This window comes from Balaenoptera borealis (genome assembly GCF_965194805.1).
Source record: "Balaenoptera borealis genome assembly, chromosome: 8".
In the NCBI taxonomy this organism is placed as follows: domain Eukaryota; kingdom Metazoa; phylum Chordata; class Mammalia; order Artiodactyla; family Balaenopteridae; genus Balaenoptera; species Balaenoptera borealis.
In genome coordinates, this window is record NC_138865.1 from 24,820,363 (window position 1) to 24,847,913 (window position 27,551).

At 55.3% G+C, this 27,551-nt stretch overlaps 1 protein-coding gene across 10 annotated transcripts in view; it reads left to right on the forward strand.

The window, feature by feature from the left end:
• The first annotated feature begins 1,278 nt into the window (after positions 1–1,278).
• Positions 1,279–27,551, forward strand: part of WNK2 (WNK lysine deficient protein kinase 2) — a 141,473-nt gene continuing 115,200 nt past the window's right edge. For 7 of the 10 annotated variants that reach the window (XM_082401031.1, XM_082401032.1, XM_082401024.1 and 4 more), the window contains exons 1-2: positions 1,279–1,504; positions 2,105–2,784. In XM_082401031.1, coding sequence (XP_082257157.1) covers positions 2,107–2,784 — 678 coding nt within the window. In that variant the 5' untranslated portion in view covers positions 1,279–1,504; positions 2,105–2,106. Of the gene's footprint in view, positions 1,505–1,993; positions 2,785–27,551 lie in introns of those variants that run through there. The other 3 variants (XM_082401028.1, XM_082401030.1, XM_082401025.1) reach the window with 2 other exon arrangements.

Consider the following 27,551-nt stretch of genomic DNA (forward strand, 5'->3'; position numbering starts at 1 on the left):
CCCCATCACCCCAGGACACTCCTGCTGCCCCCATCACCCCCGGATACCCCTGTTGCCCCCAACTCTGCTCTCCTGGCACAGTCCCCCCATTTGCCCCTGTCCCCTTATGGGACCTGGGTTCTCCACTGTTTCACCTGCCCTGGGGTGGGCCACATAGTCGTCAAGTGAGGAGCCACCTCCCCATGTAGTAGCCTGTGGAGGGCACTCAGGGAGGTGGCCCGGCTGCACTGGGTCTGACCACTAGACTGACCCCTGAGCCCACTCAAAGGCAGACCCATCCTCAAAAGTACCTCTTGACTGGGGCTCCCTGGGGGCAAGGCCAGACCCTGATCTTCCTACCAGTGGGCTTTGCTGGGGACTGACTGGAGCAGAGGCAGAGGGTAGGCCCTGTCTCCTTTCCTCCCTGCCTCTGTAAGCATTTGTTGAACACCAGCTGTGCACTGACCATTATGTCCATCTCATGGATGAGCAAACTGTGACCTAACTGCTTAGCTGTGTTCTCATGGGTCATGGGTCAGCATAGAGAGTGAGCTCCCTGTCATGAGAGGTATGCAAACAGGGCTGCCCAAAACTACCTCTAAGGGCTCAGAGAGCACATAGCGCTGAGTCAAGTACAGGTCCTCTCCAGTCCCCCAGCACCTAGGTTGCTGCTGCAATGTGTGGGGATACTGCTGCCGTATTATGTACATCTGCCAGCTGTGGGTGGGCAGCAGTCTGCCGGCAATGACGTGAATTGCCAGACATCTCCATTACCAGGCAGGCATGATACCCACATGTCACCAGCATGTCCCAGGGAGCACGGAAGAAGCCAGACTGGCTTGCATGCGTCTGTCTGGAACATGCTTAGCTCCATCCCTTCTCAGTTTTCCCTTTGATAGGCCTAGGCACGTCATCATGGACAGGCTTGAAACGGATAGGCTTGCAACTCAGGGTGTCTTCCTGGACTGACCGAGTCTTGGAACTGGCAGCCTTTCCAGGTGGACAAACTAGGATGGCCAAGCCAGGTTTGCAGGGGGGATAACAGACCATCCACGGCCAGCAGCCGCGTGGGGCATTCCAAAGATCCTCAGGCGCCAGCAGTAACATCCGGAGGGGGAGCATGAGGGCCGCAGTGGGCCTGCGCGGCCCCGGGGGCTGGCCCGCAGGTGGCCTCGCGCGCGCCCGAGGACAGGTGGGCGTGCCAGGCCCCGCCCCGCCGCGCCGGCCGGGGGCGGGCAGCCGAATGCCCCGCCCTCCTCGCGCGCAGGGTCTGAGCCGGTGCGGGAGCGCAGCCGCGCGGAGCTGAAGCGGCACTCGGGAGCGCTGCCCCGCCGCGGGCCGGCTGGAGGAAGTAGCGCCGCGACCCGGCGCCAAGGGTGACCCGGGTCTGGAGCGCAGACCCCGGCCCTGAGAGCGACCCCGGACCGAGCGCAGACCCCAGCCCCGAGCGCAGATCCCGGCCCTGAGCGCGGCCTCGCCCGCCCGGGCCGCCGGGCCGCGGGCATGGACGGCGCCCGTTCGCCCTGTGAGTGCCGAACCCGCCGCCTTTGTGTGCGCGCCGCGCCGCCGCATCCCCCTCCCCGCGCGCCCCTCCTGCGCCCCAGGCAGCGTCCTTTGTGGAGCCGCCGCCGGGCCAGTACCTCCTTCTTCCCCAACCTCCTTCACCCCTCCGCTGCCCAGGGCACGGCATCCCCACTTCCCCAGCCCGGGCCTCCCGGCCCCGTCTTAACCACCCCCACCTCCCAGGGGCATCCCAGTAGGCCCCCTTCCCCGGGGCTGGGCAGGGCACAGGTGCCCCTCTCCCCGGCCTTCCGGCCCCCTCTGCAGCCTCCCTCGTGTCCCCCGGGACAGCCCAGCAGGGCTCCTCTCTGGCCCAGGCCTGAGCAGGGAACGGCTCCCTCCCACCCAGCCCGGCCTCCTGATCCGGTCTGCAGAACCCCCCACCCCCACCCCCACCCCCCCGCCCCCACCCCCACCCCCCCCCCGCCCCAGGCACAGCCCAGTAGGCCCCTCCGCGGCCGGGGCGGGCAGGCCGCGGGCCCTGGGGCGGCACTGTCTCATCCCACGTCCCGGGCAGGTGCGGCGAGGCCCGCGCTCACACGGGCCTGTGTGTCCTTGCTCGCAGAGATGGACGACGATGGCGGCCGCCGAGACGCCCCCGGCGCACTGATGGAGGCCGGGCGCGGTGCGGGGCCCGCGGGCATGGCGGAGCCGGCGGCGGTGCCGCGGGCGCGGGCGGCGCGGCCCGGGCCCCAGCGCTTCCTGCGACGCAGCGTGGTGGATTCTGACCAGGAGGAGCCGCCGGGCCTGGAGGGGGCCGAGTCGCCGGGCGCGCAGCCCCCGCAGCCGCTGCAGCGAAGGGTGCTGCTACTCTGCAAGACGCGCCGCCTCATCGCCGAGCGCGCCCGCGGTCGCCCGGCCGTCCCCGCGCCTGCCGCGCCTGCCGCGCCGCTGGGCGACCTTGCCGACCCCGGTCTTGAGCCCGCGGGCGCTCAGGAGCCTGGCCCGGACCCCGCGCCCTCGCCCGCGCCTGCCCCCGAGGGCGGCCCCCGCGAGGAGGAGGCGGCGGCGGCCGCGAGGAAGGAGGACGTGGGGGCTCTCGAGGCGAGGCCAGAGTTCGGGCGCGCACGCCGGGAGGAGCCCGAGGAGGAGGACGACGACGAGGACGACCTCAAGGCTGTGGCCACCTCCCTGGACGGCCGCTTCCTCAAGTTCGACATTGAGCTTGGCCGCGGTTCCTTCAAGACGGTCTACAAGGGTCTGGACACGGAGACCTGGGTGGAGGTAGCCTGGTGCGAGCTGCAGGTGAGGGGCGAGATGGCCGTAGGTGGGTGGTGGGCGAGTGCGTTCTGGCATCGGGCCATGCCTGGCCTTAGCCACGCCTGGCAGCGGCCATCTGTGTGTCACCCTCTGGGTGGGTGGTTGGTTGTGCTGGCGGTCTGTGTGGTGACAGTTGGGTGATGGAGGTCGGACCTCACAGTGTGTGGTGTCTAAGTGTGGCACGATGTGGGCCCATGATGGAGACTGGGCACTTGGAGGGCGTGTCTTTCAGTGCTGATCAGTGCCGCTCCTTCTTCTGGGCTGTACTGACCCAGGCTGTCTGGATCGTCCGTGTCTGTGCAGAAGCAGTGTGGGGGCTGTAGGGCCCTGTGTCCAGGTGGTCACAGGGTGGTTTGGGGGACTCTCAGCTGCTCTTAAATGAGCACCTTACTGCGTCTTGCAGAGTGTAGATGCCCCAGTTGGGGATGTCTGAGGGGCTTTTCACCTGGGGTCTGTTTATGGTGAGGGATGGTGGGCCCTGGGGCCTCTGGGGCAAAGCCTGTAAGTGTTGTCACTGTGTCCTGTTAGTTCACAAAATGGATATGTGAGAAGTCTTAAAACCCAGTCATGTAAAATACGGGTGGCGTTTGGTTTTGTCTTGTTTTGGTTTTTGTGGATGCAAAGGCTCTGAACTTGCATTTTTCATAACCTTGCCCTCATGTTGGCTATATCAGCCCCAGCCCTGGAAGATTATATAAACGGTAACTCAGGCTGTCCTGGGCCGGCCGTGGAAGCTGGGGCAGCGCCTGTCACAGTGGGTGTTTATTGACCCTCCCTTGTTTGGGGGAACAGCTGTCAGGCATGGGGCTGGACTCTGCGAGAGCTGGCCATGCAGATGTAAGCCTACCCCAGCGCCCTGGAAAGTTAGCTGGGCCTACCAGTCCTGACGCAGGCCGCCTGCCACACTGCAGGCAGCCTGCCTTTTTGGCTCAGAAGTGGGATTTGGTTGCTTTGTCCTCTGGGCCCCTGCAGGGTGGCCTGTGTGTGTGTGTATATGTGAGCTGGCTAATTTGTCCAGTGTCCACCTGTCCTCAGCCTTTCTTCTGAGACAAAGAGCTTTAGAGACCACCCCTCCTCACAGCTCCTTGGTTCTCTTGTGGAAATAGGGACTTTTCACGGTGGAGCCAGGGGTGGCCTATTGAGTCCCTCACGAGGGACTGAGAACTCCCCTCCCTCACGGTTGCAGGTCTGGGACCTGCTGAGGGGTGGCCTCAGTGGTCTGTGGTCTGGGGCCCTATGGATGGTTTGCTGGGATGGCATAGGAGTGAGCTGGGCATCACTGCTGTGTGTGAACGCACAGGGGAGAGAGGACCCGGAGAGGGAGAAGAGGATTCCTGATTCTAGAGTGTGGCTGTGTGCCTTCCCTCCCCACCTTCTCGCTCTTGCCAAGTGACCTGGTGTGGAACTCCAAGCACCCACTGGTGCTCTGCTGCGGAATGCCTCTGCGGGTGGAGGACAGGAGTGGGGGTGCTGCAGCAGGCAGGAGCTGAGTTAGACCTCAGCAGCAGAGCCCAGCTGATCTGGTTGAGGCATTGCAGGCACATGTGACCCTCGGAGGAGGTTGTTAATTCCCATTCCCTTTAAGGCAAGGCAAGCTGTTTTGCCTCTGGGTCCCTAAGCAGAGCGGCACCAGCGTGGACCCTGGCTGCTGTCCAGGGGGCTTTTACTCCTGTACTCTGGGTGGGAGTAGGAAAGTGGGAGATGGCTTCTAATCTGTCTGGTTTTGCTTCTCATACAGTAGTTACTGGGGGCCCCATGCCAGCCGGGAAGCTGTTCCTGTATCTCCCCCAACAAGAGGGCTGATATGCAGCATTTAGGGTCAGCTGCCTTCTGCTGGGTGGGTCTGAGAGGGTTTTACACCAGAGGGGGCTGGGAACCAGCTTAGGACAGCAGCTGAGAGCCTGCTGTGTGTGCACTCTCCTTTTCACCAAACAGGAGGCTGTTGTTTCCCCCATTTTATTGTTGAGAGCCCACCAAGGTCGCCTGTGAGGATACAGATGGTAGAGGGGGATTGCAGCATCATGGGAAGAGGCCACCTGGCATGGCCGTCCTTAGGAGAGGAGATAAGCGTGGAGGGCAGGGCACCAGGTTAGTCCTCTCAGACCACCAAGCACCAGGGAGGGCGACAGGTGGCATGCTGGCTTTGCGCCTGGGGAGGGGGTTTCCTAGTGCACGGGGTGGAGACGTTCACCCTCCACCCAGCCCCCAGAATTCCCAAGCATCAGGGCTCCCACTGGAGGGTGGGTTGCCAGGAGCATTGCCTTCAGTACGGGGAGCTCTGCAGTATTCCTCCTGCCCTCCAACCCTCCCTTCCCCAACCCCCATAAGCTCCTCAGCTGGCATCTTTGGAATGCCCTGGAAATCAACCCTCAAAAGTCTGTTTCCTCCTCTCAACCTTGGGACCATAGGGGATGTTGGGCACCTGCCTGCCTCCCCCAGAACTGAGACAGTGTCACCCGCTTGCTTTTTCCAGGGTTCCCTGCCAAGGGGAGGAAAGGCCGCATTTTTGGACCTAATAAGTCTGGCTTGGAGGATGTAAGATCCCCAAGACTTCCAGTTTCCTTCTATAATTTAGTGTCGAAAGAGCTTTGCAGAAAGCGCAATATGCGTTCATATCACAGTGAAGGGCAGCGAGGTGTTTTCACCTCCTGAATTCTCCAGACGTTTGAAGCTGACATTGATTTTTTGGGGGAAGCCATTTTAAAATATTACCTCCCCTTCTGTTTTCTTTTGAATGAATGTTCATTTCTGGCACCAGGACACATTATAATAGCAACAGGGAAAGTACAAAATGCACGCAGAACCACTGCCTTTACTCTGGCTCACATTTCCCACGTCCCTGTGGCCAGCTGTGGCCCCTCACAGACCCCATCCTGTCAGACAGTGCACGGGATAGCTGGAGGCTTCTGGTTGACTCTGGGTTGCCTGGGGTGGGGGTAGGTGTGGACCACTGACATGGTCTCAGGTGACTCAGGCACCCTCTCTCACCCGCTGATGCCTCTGAGCCATGGGTGGGGCCTCTGAGCAGAGAAAATGCGGCCAACCCAGATCCCAGCCAGTGTCCAGAAGCCTCGTTGGAGGCGGCCTGTTGGCCTTTCCTGGACCACCTGCTTAAATGTCTTCTTCGAGAACTTGAAGAGAACCTTGGTTTTCAGCCCCCTTGGTAAGTGCCACCCCCTCCCGTCAACATGCCCCTGTCTCCAAGTGTCCTCTGTGCTGCCTCCTCCTCACAGAAGGCTGCTGTGAGCTGCGGTTACAGGGTTGGGCACGGCCTCTTGGGGGATTCCACCATCAACTCATGTTTCCCTCGCTTGTGTCCTGGCCTGTGCCCAGTGTGGGAGTCATTTAGCCTCATGGAGGTATCAGTCCTTGACCCTCTGCCTGGAGTACTTGCAGGGGCTTTGAGGGCCATGAGAGTCCTGAAGAGGTACCATGGGGCCTGAGCCCCCATCAGCCAGGGACAGGTGTCTGGACCCCTCAGGTGTCATCATGAAGCTGTCCTCTTGCTGCTCTGCACTGCCCAGAGGTCGCTGGGCTCCCGTGGGGTGGTGATGGCCTGGACTCCAGGCCGGGGAGAGGCTGTGGGTGTGGGCACCACAGGATCTGCTGATGTCTCCTTCGTGTGGCCATGGAGGACTCGTTTGTTCCCAACTCACCCACCCCAGCCAGACCTCCGTGTCACCTTCCTGCGCCCTGGCAGCGGATAATGCCTGTAGGGGCCTGTCGTGTGCAGCCGTGCTGAGCGTGCCGGTCCCCTTGCTGTCCTCAGAGGGTGGCCAGGTCTGCCTGCTATCGGTGTGGTCTGGCACCTCTCCCATGTCTGTGGGTGCCCCACCTGTACTGGGCGCTGAGCTCACACGCCTGACCACGCAGGTGCACCATCGCCTTTCATAGACCAGGCACGTGCCTGTGGTGCTGGGCAGCCGCAGGCCCGGGGTTGAGAGGTCTCCCCTGTGGCCTCATGTGGGAGGGTCAGGTGTTGCTTTCAGAGGAGCCACAAGCAGCCCAATCTGGCTGACATGCGGAGATGAGGGGATGTGCGGAGGAGATGGTGCTCACTTGCTGGAGCAGGATGCTTAGAGAGGGCTCAACTCAATTTGGCTGGCGGTCACCCTGCTTTTATATTTTTATTTAAAAAAAATCTTCTTAGGGCGCAATTTTGTTGGAAGAGGTGTAATTTGAAAGCAGTTGGGTGTCAACACTGAACTTGCTTTCCCAAATGATGTTTCATGTGTCATCTTGACCACAGTTATGGTTTGGTTGGTGAGAAAGGTTGGTGCCAACTTCCTGAGAGGCCTGTGAAATGCACTGGGGAGGGGCCCATCAGTGCAGAAGGGTGGGCATCCGGAACCCAGAGGCCCCTCCCCTATCCCCAAGCTTTGTTGGGGAGGTGAGTGTGGTCAGCAATGATGAACAAGCAGCCCGAGCTGTGGGTCACCACCGTGGGCACATTGGGCATTGCAGCTCATTCCCTGTTGGAAGCAGGTGCTCCTGTGGCCGAGTGTGTGCCTTTCAGGGTATCCTCAGGGCCCTGGCGTGTGAGGGTACCAGGCTGAGCGTTTCAGGCCTGAATTGCCCAGTGACTTGGACCCCAGAGGGAGGCTCCCCAGACTGTCTAACTTGGGTGGAGGGCTAGTGGGCATCTCCCCACCTCTCGTGCCATTTCCAGGTGGTGACTGGGTAACTCTGAGGTGGGTGAAGCTTTGCTGGTGGACTGTTAGCTGGAACATTATAGTGGCAAGGGAAAGAATTGATAAGAGGAGGGTAGAGAGTGGACGTTCCCTAGGCTTCCCAATGCTGGGTCTCGTGTCCGGGCTCAGCAGCGCAGGCTGGTGTGGTTTATTGGCTCAGCAGGCATTTTTTTGAGCATGTGTCCTGGTTCCAGCCCTGGTGTACCACAGTCAGCAGGAGAGTCATGGTGGGAGAGGCAGGTTCTCACAGAGGAGGGGTGTTTGCAAGAAGCCTGCAGGAAGCAAGGGAGTCAGTCTGTGGAGAGACTGTCCTGCGGTCCTGGGCTGGCTGGACTTGTTGAGTGCCTGCCACTCACCTTCCAGAATGGCTGACTCTAGCAGCCCTCTGCCTGGCTGTAGGCATCTCCTGGGGCCAGTAGCTTGGGCTGGCGTCAGGCCGGAGCTGGATGGTGCCGAAGGTGAGAACACACAGCTGTAGGTCACCACTTCGTTGGAGAGGAACTTGACTCAGTCCTGCAGGGGTTCAGGCCACAGGCTCGGGTCTCCTGTGTGGTCTGCCTTGGCTGAACGGTGCCAGCATCTGCCTGAGGCGGGGGAGGGGTGCTTGGGAGCCTCGCCGCCAGGCAGGGCACACTGTGCAGTGCGTACAGACACTCGGGGTGTCCTGCTGCATTTGGGCCCCAGCCCCACAGCTTCCCAGCGGGGAGGCCGTAGAGAGGGCACCTGCCTTTCTGAACCCCGGTTTACCCATTTGTGCGATGGGGATGGTGCTAGCCAACCCTCACAGGGCCATGGGGACTGTGGAGAAGCACATTCAGCACCGAGTATGCAGCACTGCTGAGAGCGGGCGCTCAGAATTAAGCCTCTTCTCACCCTGCAGATAAACAGTTTAAGAAGCTGAGATTGAGGTGGAGAGCACGCTGAACCTGGAGGAGCAGGGAGGCCTGCCTGAGGCTGGAGGTGGGCCCCTGGGGTGGCCCAGGGGCCTCCAGGTGCAGGCAGGCTGAGGGCCTGTGCCCCCGAGCACCTGGCTGCTGAGCTGCAGATAAGGAAAGGGTGTGAATGAAGCAGGTGGAATCTCTAAGAAGCAGATTAGGATCTGCTTCTGGCCAGGAGCTGTGTTTTGGGTGGAGAGGCCCCCTGGTGAGGATGCAGAAGCCCAGCCTGTCTGAGGTTGGCAACCTGAGTCAGCTGTAGGTTTCCCCGCTTCAAGTATTTTTCATATCTGGTTCTGTTCCTGAGAGACTTGAATTCTAAGATTTCCTGGAATACTTGATCATTACCTCCAATTTATGTCAGTGTTCTTTAAATAAATGTTAAAGTTTTGGAAAAGAATAAAAGAAGAATGATCAAGGCAGTGTGGTATAGAGAAATAGATCAATGAAACAGAATAGAGAGCCCAGAAACAGATATACATAAATATATGACCTGACCTTTGACAAAGGAGCAAAGGCAACACAATGGAGAAAGGTGGTCATTTCAACAGATGGTACTGGAACAACTGTACATCCACATGCAAAAAAATGAATCTGGACACAGACCTTATACCTTTCACAAAAGTTAACTCAAAATGGATCATAGGCCTAAATGTAAAATGCAAGACTGTAAATTTCCTGGAAGATAACATAGGAGAAAATGTAGGTGACCTTGGGTTTGGCAGTTACTTTTTAGATACAACACCACAGATATGATCTATGAAAGAAAAACTTTCTAAGTTCAGCTTCATTAAAATGAAAAACTTCTGTTCTGCAAAGGCCTATAAGCAAATGAGAAGACAAGATGCAGACTGGGAGGAAATCTTTGTCAAACGCATATCTCATAAAGGGCTGTTACCCAGAATATACCAAGAACTCTTAAAACTTAACAATAAGAAACCAGACAACCAGATTAAAAAATAGGCCAAGACCTTTTCTGTGGGTCACGGAAGGGGAACACAGAACCATGGTCCCCTCCTTGCCTCTGACCTTGGCTTCTTGAACAGAGGAAAGCTCGGGGAGCGGGCGGGGGGGCGGGTGGGGGGAAGTGGGCTAAAGACCTTAACAAACATCTCATCAAAGAAGATATACAGATGGCAATTAAGCATATGAACAGACACTCCACATCGTGTTTCACTGGGGAAATGCAAATTAAAACAATGAGATATCACTACACACCTATTAGAATGGCCAAAATTCAGAACACTGGCATCACCAAATGCTGACAAGTATGTGGAGCAACAGGAACTCTCATTCATTACTTGTGGGAATGCAAAATGGTACAGCCACTTTGGAAGACAGTATGACGACATCTTACAAAACTTTACATACTCTTACCATATCATTCAGCAATCATGCTCCTTGGTATTTACTCAAATAAGTTGAAGATTTATGTCCGCACAAAAACCTGCACACAGATGTTTATGGCAGCTTTATTCATAATTGCCAAAACTTGGAAGCAACCAAGATATCCTTCAGTAGTTGAACAGATAAACTGTAGTACATCCAGACAGTGGAATATTATTCAGTGCTAAAAAGAAATGAACTTTCAAACAATGTAAAGATATGGAAGAACCTTAAATGCACATTAGTAAGTGAAAGACGCCAATTTGAAAAGACTGCATACTGTATGATTCCAACTATATGACATTCTGGAAAAGGCAAAACTGTGGAGACAGTTAAAAGATCAGTGGTTGCCAGGGGTTAGTGGGGAGGGAGTGATGAATAGAGCACAGAGGATTTTTAGGGCAGTGAAACTATTCTGTGTGATACTATAATGATGGATACCTGTCATTATAAATTTGTCCAAACCCATAGAGTGTGCAACAGCAAGAGAGAACCATAATATAAACAATGGACTTTAGTTAATATCAATATTGGCATGCCAGTTATAACAAAGTACCACACCAATGCAAGATATTAATAATAGGGAAAACTGTGTGCAGGTGTGAGGGAGTACAAGGGAACTCTGTACTTTCTGCTCAATCTTTCTATAAGCAGAGAACTTCTTTTATAAAAATAGTTCATTAATTAAAAAGCAAAACAAAGCAGTATAACAGCTACATTAAAGAAGTATGCAGAAATGAAAAAACTACTCATAAATCAAGTGAATATAACTACTTACTATTTTTGCACATTACCTTCAAGTTCTTGTTTCCCCATGTATATCTTTTATAAATACAGCTATAGTCACTAAGTGTCACAGCTTTTATTTTTAATCTATTTATATATTTAAAAAATAAAGTTATTTATGTATATATGTACGTATGTTTGGCTGTGTTGGGTCTTCCTTGCTGCGTGCAGGCTTTCTCTAGTTGCGGCGAGCAGGGGCTACTCTTCGTTGCAGTGCGTGGGCTTCTCATTGTGGTGGCTTCTCTTGTCGCAGAGCACGGGCTCTAGGCACGTGGGCTTCAGTAGTTGTGTCACATGGGCTCAGTAGTTGTGGCTCATGGGCTCTAGAGAGCAGGCTCAGTAGTTGTGGCGCACGGGCTTAGTTGCTCTGCGGCATGTGGGATCTTCCCGGACCAGGGATTGAAGCCATGTCCCCTGCATTGGCAGGTAGATTCTTAACCACTGCGTCACTAGGGAAGTCCCATCACTGCTTTTAAAATTTATCTTTTTATTTGTTTCTAGAGTGTCTCTTAATGCAATTTATTGGTTTGCAAGGAGAGGCTGTGGTTTGGGGTCCATTCCTGTCTTTGTGCTTTGTGTTCCGGTCCTCTTGGACGGGTTTTCCAGAAAGCCCTGCCCAGCCGTGCTCTGGGGGGAGGCTGCAGGCTGGGCAGAGCGTCCTTGGCCATAGAGAGGTGGCCCTGGATTGTGGGCTCCCTGAGCATCTGCTTCCAGGGGCTTCTGTGCCAAGCGGTCCTCATGCCTTCATGGCACAAGTCAGGAGGACTGGCCAGTGGTCCCCCTCATGCACCACCTCCCTGAGGTCAGCCCTTGAGCTGGGCATATTTCCCAGGTGTTCAGGAGTGGGGTCTCTCTGCGGTGGCTCCAGAAATTAAAGATGGCATGGCATGAACCCTGCCCAGGCACATGCGCAGAGGAGCCAGTGGAGTAGAGAGTGGTGCTGGGCGAGGCTTGGTGCCCCCGAGTCCTGGTGGTTTGCACAGGGCTGTCCTGACTTGGCTTCAGGGGCCTCCTTGGCCCGGAGGTTCAGGCCTGGCTGTCAGCTGGCCATGGGCAGGAGGGCAGGAGAGAAGCTGTGGTATGGTGAGGACTTTCTTGGATGTCTGGACCCATGTGTGAGTTTTATCAGGTCCTCAGAACCACTTTGAGAAGTTTTGGGACTCTGTTTTCATAGATGAGAAGGAGACTCAGGGAAGGTGGCTCACATCCAAGCTCACACTGAGAGACAGCAGCTGGTGGCACGCTTCCTGCCTCTCCCTGGATTGTCATTTTCCATGTGTGATCAGAGGGTTGCTTTGGAAAGGGGTGTTACTAAATAGGCTTGAAGAGTGCTGGGTCAAGCATGAATTGGTGTTGTGGGACTTCTCAGAGCCTTTAAAATACTCACTGTGTTGTGAAGCTCTTGACAGGGTGTGGGAGGCCTTGCACCCCTTCCACCTTTTCTTTAGTTTTGCGAACATCTCATGGGACCAGGATGGGCTCCGAGGAGTGTCCTGTTGGCTGACTGTTGGTAGAGTTCCAACAGTGCCAACATTGGAACATAGAGTTCCAGTGTTCCCATGGCATGTCTTGGCTGCGTTGCAGACGTTGCGGACATGGGGGTTCCCATCTCACTTATTGGTGGTGCTGTTGGCAGCACTTGGATCTAGACATGGAAAGCTGGCCTTGCCCTTGAGAAGACTCTCTACCTGTCTCAGGCCAGAAGCTGCCCTGGAAGGACCTGTCCTCCTGATGTCCACTTTTTCCCCCAGGCCTCCTGCTTTCCTGGCTGTCTGTGTGCTTTCTCAGGAGTGGATAAGCTGGGAAAATTCTTAGCTGCAAGCCAAGTATGGCTAAGCAGTGCAGACTTTTGATCATCCCCAGAATCTGAAATCTGGGGATGGCCTGTCCAGGGCCCTAGTGACTCAGCAATGTTGGCAGGGAGAAAGGTGCTGTCCCTCTTTCTCTTCTACCTTCCTCAGCCTTGTTGGATTTGTCCCCAGTCTCGTCACCTCATGGTGGCAGAAAGGCTGCCATAGTTCCAGGCATCACAACCATATTTGAAGACAGGAAGCAAGCAGGTGGTTAGGTGGAGGTTAAGTAAGGTGTCCATATTTTAATCCATAAAGGAAAACGTTTACCAGTAAGCCTCTTTGGTTTTTCTGGTTACAGTGAGATTGTGTGGTCTCCCTTAGCTGCAAGGGCATCTGGGAAAGGCTTGATGGCATAGATGGGTTATGATCTATTCCCTGGGGCTGGGCACAGTGGGTTTTGTTGGTAGACAGGGGTGGCAGACAGTGGGCGAGTGCGAGGGGTGCCTGCCCGTGTCTGTCTTGGTTACTTTATCCCCCCAAGGTCTTATTGGTGCTCATTACCTCATCCCTCCAAGATCTGATTGGTGCCCATGTTTGATGAGGCCCTCTTCCACCTGGGCCTGTCTTCCGAACAGAACAACCCACATACCCTACTGCTTCTAGGTGCCTCCAGGGGCTGCCGTGCCCTGCTCCCTTCACCTCTCACCTCCGGGAGTCTGTGGCTGGGACCCTGTGACATGGCCTCCCAGCTGTCTACCCGCTGGCCCTACCCTCTCCTCTTTCCTCTTCCTCTGAGCTTTCTCCTTTCTGCCAGCAATCTAGTTTACACTTCCCCACAAACTTTTTATTTTGAAAAACATGGATGGGAAAGTTGGAGTTACCAGTTGTAAACATTTTGCCACATTTGCTTTATCTCTGTACCTCTGCATATGTGTTATTCTGGCCCATTTCCACCTTGCCCTGAAAACTTCAGCACACATCTCGTATAGGAGTGCGGACGTTTTCCTACAAAACCATAGCTCAGTGTCACACTCAAATCTAACTTGGGTGCCGTCAGCCACACGTCTGGCGTGGACTGTGCCTTCCTGATAGTTTTCCTGTTTGGATCCAGGATCCAGTCAAGAGTCAGGCATTGCATTTGGTTGTCATGTCAGTTTTAATCTAGAACAATCCCTCCGCCCAACGTGCTAGCCCTGGACCCCCTCCAATGAGTGGGGGTTGTGAGGATGGAGGGGGTGGTGGATGATGGATGGGGAGGCCACTGTGGGGTTTTGGGGGGGTACGTTTCAAGCTACCTAAGTTAGGGTTAGGGTGACGGACATGACAGACGCTGAAACCTGAAAAAGAAAAAACTGCCCCAAATCTCTTTCCTCTGACATAACTGTTTTCACTTTGGTACATGCCCTTCTTGTCTCTTTTTTATGTTCTGGGTATTTTGCAAAGTCATAATTGTAGCATTTGTGCTAACGTGTGCAGTGATGATGAATCACCACGTGGCCTGCAGCTCCCGCCTCCTTGAGCTTTAGCGAGAGCCCACCACTGGGACGAGTGGATCCACGAGCCTCCCCTTTCCCCTGGGGGGTGAGTTCAGGGTGGGCTCACCCCCAGCCCTGCCCACAGCTGGGCCCAGGTTTTTGCATGTTCCTCTCATCTCCAGACTGGGGCCAGACATGTCAGGGTGCTTCCCCCTGCACCCTGTGGGATGCAGCTTCTCAGCCTGTGTGCTGCTGTGGTCCCCCCAGAAGGAGCTGGCTGTTGTGCTGTGTCTTCAAGCCAGGAAGTCCTTTTGCTGCATTGACCAGCAGCAATCCACTGACACCTGCCTTGACAGGTTTTGAGGCATTTCTTCTCTTTAATTAAGAGTTTCAAGCAGGAGAGTAAATTTGGCTTTTTTGGAAGAACGTTGAAAGCTTGAAGGACGGAGGAGACTGACTGGATGAGGAGCAGGGCAGGGATGCAGTCACCAGGTACCTTCCTGGGTGTGGTGGGGGCCCATGTGTGCTTGGATTTTGGAAATACTCCATCCTCAGGTGTTTTTGTGCAACAGCAGTAATTGACATAAGGGGACTGCAGGGTCGTTGGTTATCAGCATTGCGAGGGTCCCCTGCCACTGTTGAAAGACCCCCTGCCTCCTCTCAGGTCTCTGGGGCCATCCTGTGTTCCCAGTTGGAAGCATGTTCGCAAAGGTCTGGGTCTGGGTGGCCACAGCCACAGGCAGAGTGGGCTGGTTCTAGGGGACCCTCTGGAACAGTCTCGATGTCTGCACATTCTCGGGCCCTGGGGACCCAAGCAGCACCCCGCCTCTCCCTGGCTATGCACTAGACCTATGACATATGTGAATGATCTGCTCTAGCTTTTGCTTGGGATGGTTGCCCCGACCCTGCATGATGTAGGTCTTGGCCTGGTCACCTGGACTGTTGGGCTCCTAGGGGGACAAAAGCTGCCCTCAGTGGTGGCTGTCTGTGCTTTGACAAGCTTCCAGACATTTCCCTAGGGACATCTGATTGGGGTGGTTCTGCCCCATGATAGCTGCCTCTGAGCGTTCTGGGTGAGGACTCTGGGTTGAGGGCATGGGGCCTGGACTGTGGGCCTTGTGTGTGTGCTGAGTGGTTCTGAACCTGGGGCCACCATGTGGGGAGAAGGTTATCAGGTGGGGAGGAGCCATTTTGTGGAGAGGGGTGGGGGCTGTGTTGTGTGGGGAGCGTGGCTGGCTCTTGGTGTCTTGGGTGGCCAGGCTGGGCAGCTGGGGGTTCTGGTTTTACCAGGGGGTGATGGGGAACACTGACTGAGGCTTCTCTGTTAGCACAGGTGTGGTGCTGTGAGTGATTTGGAGTCACACAGAGGGGGCTGGTTCCTGGGGGTGGTCGAGAGCCTGAGGCAAGGGTGTTCCCAGGCATTGGTGGCCCTGACTGTGAGTGGGATTCTGGGCCTTTAGATGCCAGTGGACCCACCTTCCCCACCTATACTGTCTCCTGGGGTTTGGGGCCCAGCCTCAGAAGGGCTTGCCTGCCCCCTCCCATCTTGCTTAGTTGCTTTTGCAAGTTGGAGGTTAACATCCCCTGGACAGCACCCCTGGGGTACATACAGGACTGGTGTGGGTTTTGGGGCCCTCAAGTGGTCTGCCCGGGCTGGGGTCTGGTTGCTGTGGCCGCAGACCCAGCTCAGCCTGAGAGGAGGTATGCACAGATGACTGCGTTTGCTGTTTGTGAAAAGAAGGTTAAAAAGGAGACTGGAAGTGCATAAACTCAGCTAGGCGTACTTCAGAGGAAGAGGACAGGATGAGTTTAGGGAAAATGGCAAAATACATTAAAAGCTATCAGTTAGAAATAAAATGAAGCAAAAGCAGATGAAAATAAACAGTGAAAGAGTTTTTAAGAAGAAAGGGATAGATGGTATTCTTTGAAAGTAAAGGAAAATAAAATGCTGAACAGTAGAGGGGCGTTGCTTTATTATTGTGGAAGTCAAAACTGCTGGAGCCTACAGAGCAGGTCAGTGCGTTGTGAGCCCTACCTGGCAGAGGTAGACATTTCCCTGTAACCCTGGCCCCAGGTCCCGTTGCCCGCCTACTGTCCTGTAGGTCACCTGCCTGCCCTAGAATTTCCTGCACGTAGATCACACAGTGTGTGTTCAGCCTTTTGTGTCTGCTGCCCACACGTGTCAGTATGCCCTTTGGGACTCAGCCCTGGCTGCACCGATCAGCGGTCGGTCCCTTTTCTACTGTGTAGGTGTTCACAGTCTGCCTGTCGATCCATGGACAGACTTGGGTGGTTTCCAGTCTGGACTGTAACAGATTGGAGGGAGGAGGCTGAGGTGCACGTGGGGGTCCGGGGCTGCTCTCACCCTGTCCTTGGCAGCTCTAGGCCTCTGCTTGCCTGGGCTGGAGTGGGTGCCCGCTCACTCCCTTGCTGTTGACTTCCTGGGAGTCCTGAGTGTGGAGAGCCCTTCAACCTGTGCCTGTGTACTTCTTGCAGTGGGGACAGCATAGAGGCAGCCTGCTCTGGGTTCTACGTGCAGACAACAAGGACCCAGACCCACGGTGGGCGTGTTTGCTCCGGTCGGAGAGAGCAGCGGCTGCCCTGCAGGAAACCTCACCCCTCTGGCCGCCCTGCCTACTCGCCTGCACCTCCGCCTGTCCTGGGAAGTGTGGTGTTTGGCTCACGGCTGGCCTGCCTGAGATGTCTGTCAGCCTCTGTAAATATTTGATGACGGTGATGATAAAAGACAAAGCCCTGCCTGCTCTGTTCCTGGAGGGGAGCAAGATGGTGACTCTGGAACGTTCTGGCCCTGCTGGCTGCTTCCTGGAGAGCTTTATAGATGCACTTTTGAGGCAGGCCCTTTGTGTCCTTGATCTGGCAAGGCAGAGCGGAGGCAGCGTAGCCAGCTTTCCACCTGGAGCCAGGCTGGGCCTCTGTGAGCGGGGCCGGCCAGGCCAGAGGTCACAGTGGGATCTTGCCCTTCAGATGTGACTTGGGATAAACCCCTGGCCACAGGTCCTGGGGAGGAGCGCAGAGGAGCCGGGAGACTAGGGTTTGGCACAGGCGCCAGACTGTATAGCAGAGGGGTCCATGGCTGGCCAGTACCGTCAGGTCCTGGTGGGCTTAGCTGGGCTCTCATGGCTGTTATTGCATGCCTGCCCCCATGGCCCTGCCCCCATGACCCTGCCCCCGTGGCCCTGCTCTTGTGCTCCTGCTTCCATGGTCCTTCCCTTGTGGCCTGCATGTGGCAGCAGTGGCACCTGACTCTGGCTTCCCCACCACTGGCTGTTGCTTATGCAGGTTGCGTGTGCGGTGAAGAAGCCCCATCAGGCCTTGCTGGCCTTGGTGTGCATTCCTCTCTGTCGTCTTGGGTTTGTGTGCCCGAGGAGAGGCCTGCCTGCCCCGTGGGTGCCTCTGTGGGAAAGACAAGCCCTTTGAGGCAGCCTTGCCCCCGGGAGCAGGCCTCCAGGGTTCTGGAGTCAGGGCCACCGCCCTACCAGGCAGTGAAGCCTTTCTCCTTGGGTGGGGCAGGAACTGCCAGTGGGCCTCTGTGCTCCTGGGGAGGGGGGTGGGTGTTCCAGGCGGGTGTTCTGGCTGATGGCCTTTCAACAAAGGGTTTCTGCTGGGTTTTCTCTTTGGAGGAAGGAAACTACTGTGGGTGGAGCGGAGGGTAGGTGTAGTTTGGTGGAGGTTGGATTATGAGGGTTTCAAAGGACCTTGCCTCTGAGTATAATTATTAATGGTCGTGATAACAGCTACAGCAACTTCCTGAAAGCTCACTGAGGCCCTGTGCTAACGAGTGTGCTTACGTTTCTCATTGAGTCCTGGGTTGCTGCCCCAGGAGGCTGGCTCATCTCTGAGGCCCACGAAGGCTGTGCGTGCTGGAGATGTCCTCCACTGCCCTGGGCTGCCTTTGCTTGGGATTCCTGTTGGCCACTCAGAGTACCCACAGTCTTGCTGGGGCGGGGCGAGGCTGGAGCCCCCACTGCAGGGCCTGGAAGGGCCTTTCCTGGGGGTTGTGGGAAGGGCGCCAGCCAGTCCGACTCAGGCGGGGGGCCCTGTCGGGGGCCTTGAGCATGCGTTGCTGAACCTGGCTTGTGACGTGAAGCTGGAATGAGGGCACTGGGCCTGGTGGGTGAGATGTGGCCCAGAGAAAGGTGGGGTGGCCAGGAAGGGACACAGGCATGGCAACGTGGACAGATGGCGCCTGTGTGGGCAGTGATAGTCGGGATGTAGATGAAAGAGGGCCCACGTGGGGCTTCCTTCTTCATTTTGAGAGGGAAAAGATGAATTAAAAAAGATGGCATTGCCGCCTCAACATCAGGCGTGAAGCTGGGTGACAGCCGGCCCCAAGGAAGGTTGGAAGGGAGCCTGAAATAGGCAGCTGCTGGGTCCAGGCCCAGGGTCAGGTGGGCCAGGAAGGGGTGTGGGAAGCTAGATGATGGAGGCGTCCACGGCCTTATACCCTAACCTCTGAATATGCCACCTATGTGGCTAGAGGGACTTTGCAGATGCAGTTGGATTGAGGACCCTGAGGTGGGAGACGATCCTGGATTATCCAGGTGGGTCCAGGGTCATCACTTGGGTCCTTTATAAGAGGGGCCAGGAGGGTCCCACGGAGACGTGACTACAGAAGACGGAGGAGGGAGCCATGAGCTGAGGAACATGGTGGCCTCTAGAGGCTGGACAAGGGGATGGATTCTCCATGGAACCCCAGAAGGAAGCAGGGCGATGTGTGACACCTTGACTCTGCCCATGAGTCTGCCTTCTTGCTTCTGGCCCCCCCGAACTTTGAGAGAATGTGTGCTGTTTGGGCTGTAGTGGTGGCAGCTTGTACAGCAGTGACAGGAAGCCAGCCAGCCTGCCTCCTGGTGGACAGAGCACAGCTTGGGGCTGGACACCCAGCAGGCCAGGAGAGGCCACCTGTGGGAGGAATGTCCGGGGGTTTATGGGCTGTGGGTGGAGCCACTGGTGGTGCCTCCGGACCGTGCTCCCCCAGGTGGGTGTCGGGGAACAGTTGGCTTGGGGAGAGATGTGTCTGGCATGAGTGCTGGAGCGGAGGGGCTCAGGTCAAGGAAACACACTGGCAGTGTCAAAACCTGGTCAATGTGTATGAGGGGCTGTTGCAGGCTCTTGGGGGCTGATATGAAAACAGGGTTCAGGGACACGGGCCTGACAGCTTCATGTGAGGTGGTGGGAGCAGTAGAGACAGAGAGTGGCCGTGGCGCCTTCCTGGGGACTGGGGACCTGTCCATGCAGGCCGCCTCCTGGCTCACATCACTGCTGGGGGAGGCAGAAAGCAATGAAGCCTCCAACTGTGACATGTGATGAACAGCCTGTGGCCCCACGGAGGGGTAGGGAGGCCTCTGGGGAGAGTTGGGAACAGAAGCCTGTGCGCAGTGGGGAACCTCTGGGCAGGGGTGGCTGAGCAGCCAGCCCATGGGCCCTTAGGGTTCTATTCTAAAAGCTCCTGCCCAGGACCTGGCTCTGGGGCTGGTGGCACATGTGCCCCCATCTGCCCATCACAGAGCTGAGGGGACCTTACCTGCCAGGTGGGACCTCCCAGGGCTGGGGTCTCCATGGCAGGGAGAGAGGGAGTGCAGGAGAGGACACGGCCAGCTGTCCTGTGGCCATTCCCTCGGGCTCCCTCCTGGAGGGCTGTCCTGCTGCTCGCTACAGGCCGAGAGTAAACTCAGCCCATAGGAGGTAACAGTTTTAGGTGAGAGAAGTCAGTGAATAGTAGGAATCAAGGCTCTCTGGAGGAATATGTTGGACTTGTTGCGCTCAAATCAGAAAAGCGTTCACGTTTGTGGGAGATCCTGTTTTCCTCCTTCCATTCTGGTACAAATATTACTGTTTAGCGACCTCCCTCCCCAAAGTCTGTATTTGCAGATCAGCTTTACCAGTGATGGGGGGCATGAGGGCCAGGGTTGGCCAGGTCCCTCCCTCCAGCTGACCAGCCCGTCTCTCCTGCCCCCTGCTGGTACCTCTCTGTTCGTCCCCCCCATCTCTGTCCCCCCATATCCCATTGCTGTATTCCCCTCCCCCACTAGTCCCCCTCCCCCATCTCTGTCCCCACCCCTTTCTGGCAGGAGCCCTGTATCCATAGCAACAGTTGCTGCTGTGGAAACCGGTGCCTGCCTCCTCATCCCATGGGGAGGTATTTTTGGCACTGCAGAGAGATTTTTATTTTATCTTTGGTTTTGACTTTTACTCTCTGAGTGAGCACTACGCAGACAGAGCTGGGGGCAGCATTCAAGGAGGCCTTTGCACTGGGGGGCACTGGGCCTGAGAGCCACCCTGTGGTTGTGTAGATGCAGGCCCTTCCCCATGGGATCCTGTAGACTCGGTCAGAGATGCTGGCTCCTTTGAGCAGCCTCTGGGGCCATAGATCATGGGGTCCACAGATTGCACTGGGGGCTTTAGGCAGTGACTCTGGACAACAGGAGAAACCCAGGGGGTGAGCCTGTACATGTGAAGTGGTTTGACTGAAGCCCTTCAGCCTTGGGCCTGAGCCAGTGGTCATAATAGTAGCTCACTGGGAGTACCCGGGGCATTTGCTTTTTGGGCACCAACCCAGCTCTGGCCCTGTGTGGAGCCTAATGCTGCAAGTTCCTGTGATGCTGCCCAGGGCCCATTTTACAGATGAGGATACTGATCCCACCAGGGTGGTTTTGGGCACCTCTGCTAGACATCTCCTTCTGAGACGGCTTCCTGTCCCCCCAAGGCCCATGGATGGCATGATATCCGGGGTCAGCTTCTTCCGTCATCTCTCTGGGGGCTTGGACTGTACCCCTCCCTCACCCTGGTCTTGGCAGCTGCGATTATAGGTGACCCCAATGTGTGGCACCTGCCCTGACACAAATTTGCCCCTTGCCGGGGTTGCTACTGGGATGCCCAGGAGACCCCAGGGGCATGGGATCTGCCCTGTCTGGCCCTGGCACACCCTGGCATTGTGGCTGGGGGCTGTGGGTTCCCAGGTGTCCTTGATTGGGACGCCAGGGAGGCTGGCAGCCACATGGCTGATGGGGTGGACAGGTCTTCCCGTGAGCCAGTGCTGGGGTTGACTTGACGTGTGCCGGGCCTGCCCTTGAGGAACAGTCACTGAGGATGGTCCACAGTGCATCTGCTGCCATTGGTGGGGAGCTGTGGCCCCTTGGGGAGGGAGTCCAGCCCCCTCTCCTGGTTTCCTTGTTGGGGAGGTGGCTTGGGTGTGCTGCACCCCAGGGTGACTAAGAGCTGCTCCCTGACCCATCATCTCTTCATCTTCCAAGTGGGGGTGATGGCAGCTTGCAGGGGGCCGTGGCATTGCCCATGATGCCCATGCCTGGCCAGGTCTCCCTGGAAAGGTCATGCCCAGGGCGTCTAAGTCAGAGGCAAGGCCACTGGTACTGACTGAGGGCCAGAACATCCCAACTGTTATTGCTGACTTATCATCATGGAAATTCCAAATAGAACAGAAAAGTAGACTAACAAACCTCATCCCACCCTGAATTATTATCAGGAGTCTCTTGTACTTTATCTTCTCAAATAAACTCAAATGCAGACCTAGGGAGTTAGACCTGCCCAGATCTCTGGGGGGACCTCAGTTGCCATCCCTGACAGGCAGGACCCTAGTTCCCCCCAGCTCCCGCAGAGGGTCTCATCTCCCATTAAGCAACACACAGTAAGTGCTCAGTGCACACTCAGGGGGATTGGACTGATCCCTCTTCTTTGCCCCCTGGAGGAGATGGAGCTCAACAGGAAGAAGCATTCAGGGTTTGTGGGTTTTACAGAATCAGGAATTCTGTCTCCAGTGAGTGCGTCCGGTGCAAACCCAAAGCCATTTATAGAACAGATGCCAAAGGGAGCATTTGAAATAAACGCCATGGTAACCTCACTCTAGGGAGGAAAATAGCCTTGCAGTAAGCATTGCTGCTGCCCAGAACATGGTCCCGGGGTGTAGCCGGTGAGTGCTTTTTGTTTTTAGTTTCATGAAGTTCAGCAGATTGCAGAGAATGGGGGAAACAGAGGGAAGGAAGAAAAAAGTCCCTGTGCCCTCCTCCCTGAACGCAGCCCCCATTCTGGTTGGCTGTTTTGTTCTCACTGTGTGAATTTTATTAAATCCCAGCCTGGTGCTTTTCACCCTTGCCTGTCTCACCACTTTCCTCAGTAATCGGGGTTTGTAACTGCCCCGTGGACCACATGACCCACATCACCGCTGCCAGGCCTGTCCTGGGATGTCTGGTTATTTCTCGAAATTATAAATAACCATCCAGTGAAGAATTCCAGACACACACACACACACACACAGGCATCATGGTCTTGGATGACTTCCCTGGGGGGGGAGCACCAGAGTGAGAGTCCCAGGTGGGAACTGCAGGGCTCAAGACAGGCTGTGGGTGCGCTTCCTGGGTTGTGGTGCCTGCTGGCATGAGCAACTGAAAATGGAGTTTTTGTGTTAACGTTATCTGCTACTCTCTTATGCTGTATCCTCTGAGAAATATTTTAAATACAGTAGAGGAAATAGCTTTTTACAGGGGAGAAACACCCGACTCCTGTCACTGGTCCAAGTGTGAGCACTTGCTCCTGCACGTGTCCCTGCAGCTCCTACCCGTGTCCTTTTGCGTGTGCGCCTTCACACACGTGCAGTCGGGCTGTGCTCAGCACTTGCCTGGCTGCTCAGACGTAGGGTTTGGGGTGCGTTTCTGAGGAGGAGCAGCTCAGAGGAGACAGCTGTGCCCGGCAGAGGCAACAAATCCTGCGTCGCAGGGAGCTGAGCGTCCGGCTGTGTGGCCTCGGGCAAGCACCTGCCTCTGGTAGTCTAGTGAGGGTGGTATGAGCATTGGGGGTCACCACTGCCCAGTGGCCTTGCAGGGTACCCTCCGCCAGGCTTCTTCCTGGGTCAGGGGTCAGAGGAAGGATGGTTGCAAAGAGTTACGAGATGATGGTGACCCTGGCAGAGAGGGCCGTGAGCGAATGAGTTGGCTGTGTCCTGTGGTTTACATTGACCGAGTATCTACACCTGTCTTAGGCATTTCCTGTGCTGCCAAACCACACAAGGAGGTTCCCCATGTCAGTGGCAAGGAAGCTGATGGGGCTGGTTCACGTGGGTCACGTGATGCCTAAGCCCTGGCCCTGACCTAGGGAGTTGTGGGTGCCTTGCGGCACAGCAAGGGAGGAGCCCACGTGTGGTCTGAGGAGTGAAGGGTGCTGGAGGCCACTGAAGAGCACTGTCACCTTCTCAAGGCTCTGGGCTCTGGTGGGGAGGGGAGTTGTGCTGTGAGGATGGTGGAGTTGGGTAGAGTCAGGGCTTTGACCCACGTACCTGGGTGGGCAGGCCCCGTGGCCAGGTGGCTGACGTGCTGACTGCTCTGGCCGCTGTCCCTCATGGGGAGTGGCATCCCCACCTCTCCCTGCCATCTCTCCACACTGTGATGTTCCTGCCTGTGTATTTGGGGAGAACCAGGGGTCTGGGGGAGGGGGAGCTGTTTGTGCTCCTGGGGCCAGGTAAAGAGACTCTGGAGTGAGTGCAGCTGGGATGGGTGTGGGGGAGGCCAGGTGCCACATGATTCTGTGCTGGTGGCTGTGGTACCTGCCACAGCCTGGGTGCTGACTGGGGCAGGCTGTCTGGGAAGGGGTATGAGCAGGACTTGGTGATCTGCAGAGCAGCCCTGGGAAGGGTGAGCTGGAGGGTGAACTTCGGGAACTCACCCTGCTCTCTGCTTGTACGTGCGTCCTGGGTTCTTTCAGGCCTCCCCACCTGGAGCGATGTGTGCACCGCACTCTGAGATCTGCCCGTCTTCTGCAGCCGTGCTTCACCCATGTCAACCATGTTCCCAGCAGCCCGCACACACCTGGAGGCAATGGGAGCCAGGTTGGCTGGGTGTCATGTTCTGACCTGCTGCTTGTGGAGGTGTTGAGCTTCTCTGAGCCTCAGCTTCCTCTTCTGTAAAATGGGGGCAGCACCGACTTGCATGGCTCATAGGGTTGAGCACCAAAGGCAGGGGTCTTGTCTTAAGGTCACCTTAGTGAGACCAGCGTGTGGCCGTCCAGCAGGTCATGGCTGTTGGTAAATGTTTGCCTGAGGGAGAGATAGATGCAGGTGTGGAGGAGGTGGAGGCATTTCTTCACCCATTAGGGTGTAAGTGACAAGGAGAGAGACTCACTGACACCAGCTTTCCCGACCCTGAGTTCACAGGGTGTCAGACCTCAGAGTTTCGCTCCTGGGCCTCAGGAGCCTTTCCAGCTGTTGGAGGTGAGACATAACAGGTGGAGGCAGAGAAGTCCCTGTGGGATGCCAGACATGGCATCTGTAGGTCTCGGTCGTGAAATGGGGAGGTGGCTTTACCATCCCCCAGGGAGCAAACCCTCCTACGGAAAGGAGCTAGTGCCCCATTGAGCACTAGCTCTGTACTGGATTTGGGATTCTGTTCGGCTCTTGGGAAGACCATACGATCGTCCCATAGGTTACTGGGGCCACAAAGATGGTTGTCTTTTGCAGGTATGCCCTGGGGAGACCTGGGCTATAGGCCTGGATAACCCAGGAGGGCAGGATGGAGGGTGACAGAGAGCAGGATAATTGGGATGGTGTGCTTATTTCACCTGTCATTTCATTTTACTTCATTTCACTGTGTATTTGTAATTTTTGGTCATTATTTCATTGCATACTTGTGTATACACATAGTGGTAATTTTAACAACTGAGGTGTGGTTTCAGGTGTGTCTGCCTTGTTATTGGACGAACCAATCGTAGAGCTCTGGACTTTGGGCAGCTTAGAGTTTGTACTTAGAAAGTTTGTTATGCATTCTCTTCTAAGTTTTTTAGTAGTCCAACTAGAGATTACAACAATGTATCCTTGGTTATTAAAGCCTGGTATGAAGTAGAACTTCTACCACATCCTGGGCAAGGCAGGGGTCTTGCAACGTCGAATTTCATCTACCCACCCCTGCCTGCCTTTTGTGATATTGTGTCTAAGATTTTCCTGTGTGTCTGAATTTGCAGGAGTTTTGTTTTGCTGCAATGTGCCCTGGTGTGATTTTCCTTGTATTTAACCTGGTTAGGGTTTATAGTACTTACTGAATCAACGTCTGGATGTCTTGTTTCAGTTTTGGAAAACTTTGGGCTGCTATTTTATACATATTCCTTTTGTTCCATGCTTTATGCCCTCTTGTTCCAGAACCCCATTTATGCATAGGTTGGACCTTTTCACTGTGTTCTATGAGTTTTTAAAAATCCTCTTTCCTGTATTGCCCATCCATTTGCCTCCATGTTTCGCTCTGTATATCTTGTACTCACCTATTTTCCGGTTTGCTGATCCTGTCTTTAGCTGTGTCTAACCTGCTGTTAAACCCATATATTGAGTTCCCAGTTTCATTTCTTTTCTTTTTTTTTTTAAATATCTATTTATTTATTTATTTGTGGCTGTGTTGGGTCTTCGTTTCTGTGCGAGGGCTTTCTCTAGTTGCGGCAAGCGGGGGCCACTCTTCATCGCGGTGCGCGGGCCTCTCACTATCGCGGCCTCTCTTGTTGCGGAGCACAGGCTCCAGACGCGCAGGCTCAGCAATTGTGGCTCACGGGCCTAGTCGCTCCGCGGCATGTGGGATCGTCCCAGACCAGGGCTCGAACCCGTGTCCCCTGCATTGGCAGGCAGATTCTCAACCACTGCGCCACCAGGGAAGTCCCCAGTTTCATTTCTTGGTTTTAGTTTCCATTTGATTCCTAGTCCATAGATTTTAGTTCTGGTGAAATTATCTGTCTCACTGTCTATTTTCTAGACCACATTAATCAGGATTTTACAGTCTGTGTCTAATAACTATAATATTTGGTTCCTCTTGTAGTTCATTGCCATTGTCTTTTTTTCTCTCTCAGTTTTCTGTCATTTGGCTTTGTCTCCTAGTCTGCCTGGCCATTTCAGGTTTATGTGTTTAAAACTTATGGAGGTATTTGAGGGAGGTTGTGGGTGATTTTGTCTTTCTCTAGAGAAGATTTACTTTTGTTCCCAGAGGTAGTTAGAATTAGAGGAGATCATGTTAATCCAGTCTGAAATTGAGCTAATTCAAAGCTGAGCTTCAGCCTTTGTGAGGGCTGCTCTGTTCCATTTTATCCATTTTCCTAGCACTTTGTCCTCCTGGGGGGACTAGACTAAAGCCTGGGTGTTTGCTGAGGCCTCTCTTCCTCAGCAGTCCCTGTCAGACTGCTGAAGCTCTGCCCAGCCTTTCAGCGTCTAGTCTACTGCATAGTGCCGGTGCTCTAAGGCAGAGCAGCACTGGTCCTACAGAAATGTATTGTGAGCCATATGTGTAATACATAGTTTAACAGCCACATTAAAAGTGTAAAAAGAGCATGTAGATATTTTCCTTACCTCAATATACCAAAAATATCTTTTTAACATGTACAGTTGACCTTTGAAAAACACGGGTTTGAACTGCATGGGTCCACTTAATACATGGATTTTTCCCCCAGTAAATGCATGCCACAGTATTACATGATCCGTGGTTGGTTGAATCCATGGATGTGGAACCATGAATATGGAGGGCCAACTGTAAATTTGTATGTAGGTTTTCAACTGTGTGGAGGAGGGTCAGTGCCCGTAGCCCCCGTATTGTTCAAGGGGCGGCCCTAATTAATGTAAGATCATTAACGAGACTCAAAAAAAATTCCTTTTAAAAATGCTATGTCTTAGAAATCTAGTGTATATCTTACACTTAGATTACATCTCAGTTTGGACCAGCCTCATGTCAAGTGCTTCATAGCCACATGTGGCTTGTAGCTATTGTCTTAGGCCACACGACTCTAGGGGAGAATGTGCTGAATGTGGGGCTCCCTTCTCTTCAGAGGAGTCAGACCCAGACCTTACTGCTCATTTCACATGCATGTGCCCCATGTGCCTGCTGTCTTGTTTTGATTGTGGCCCCAGGGCTTTTGCTGCCATCTTGGGGAGGAACCAAGGAGTTGGTTCACAGGATTGGGGCAGATGGGAGCCACTGGGCTTTCCTTCGTTCCAGACGACGCTGAGCCTCTGTGGCCTTGATCGCATGTATTGTCCATCTGTCAGTGCCTCCCCCAACCTTGCGTTCTGGTGCAGCACCTGGCCCAGAGGGACAGCCCCAGCTTCTTGTCCTGCATCCCTGGTACAGCGTCTGGCCCAGAGGGACCATCCCCCTGCCCTGTACCCTGGCGCAGTGCCTGGCCCAGAGGGACACCATGGATGTTTCAGTCCTGGGAGCATGTTCACTCAGCAGACACTAGCCTGAGGCCATCGGTCTGCAGCCTGGCCCGTGAGGTCATCTTATCTCTGTTGGTTGGATTACTTGGGCTGCCCAGGGCCTCTGGACAGGAGAGGAGTGAGTCTGGGCCACTTTTTTCTGGGGTGGGGCTTAGAGGACTTGGCTGGATGGGGCCTTCTGCAGTAGGAGGCATTGGGTTCTCCCTCCTCTCTGCTCCTGAGCAGCCAGCGCTGCAGGTCTGCATGTTCCCAGGCTTGGAGGTGTGTGGGGGAGGGTAAATACCTTTTACTTTCTGGTGGAGTGTCCATAGCATTCAGCAGATTGTTACAAGGACCCTGCACCCCACTGCTACCCTAGGGTGCCCCAGCCACAGGGGGACCCTGTACAGGAAGTGGGGCCAACGAAGAGGCCCCAGAGGAGTGACGGGTCAACAGCCCAGCCCTGGTGTTGGGCAGTGTTTGCTGTCCTGCCTGCTCCT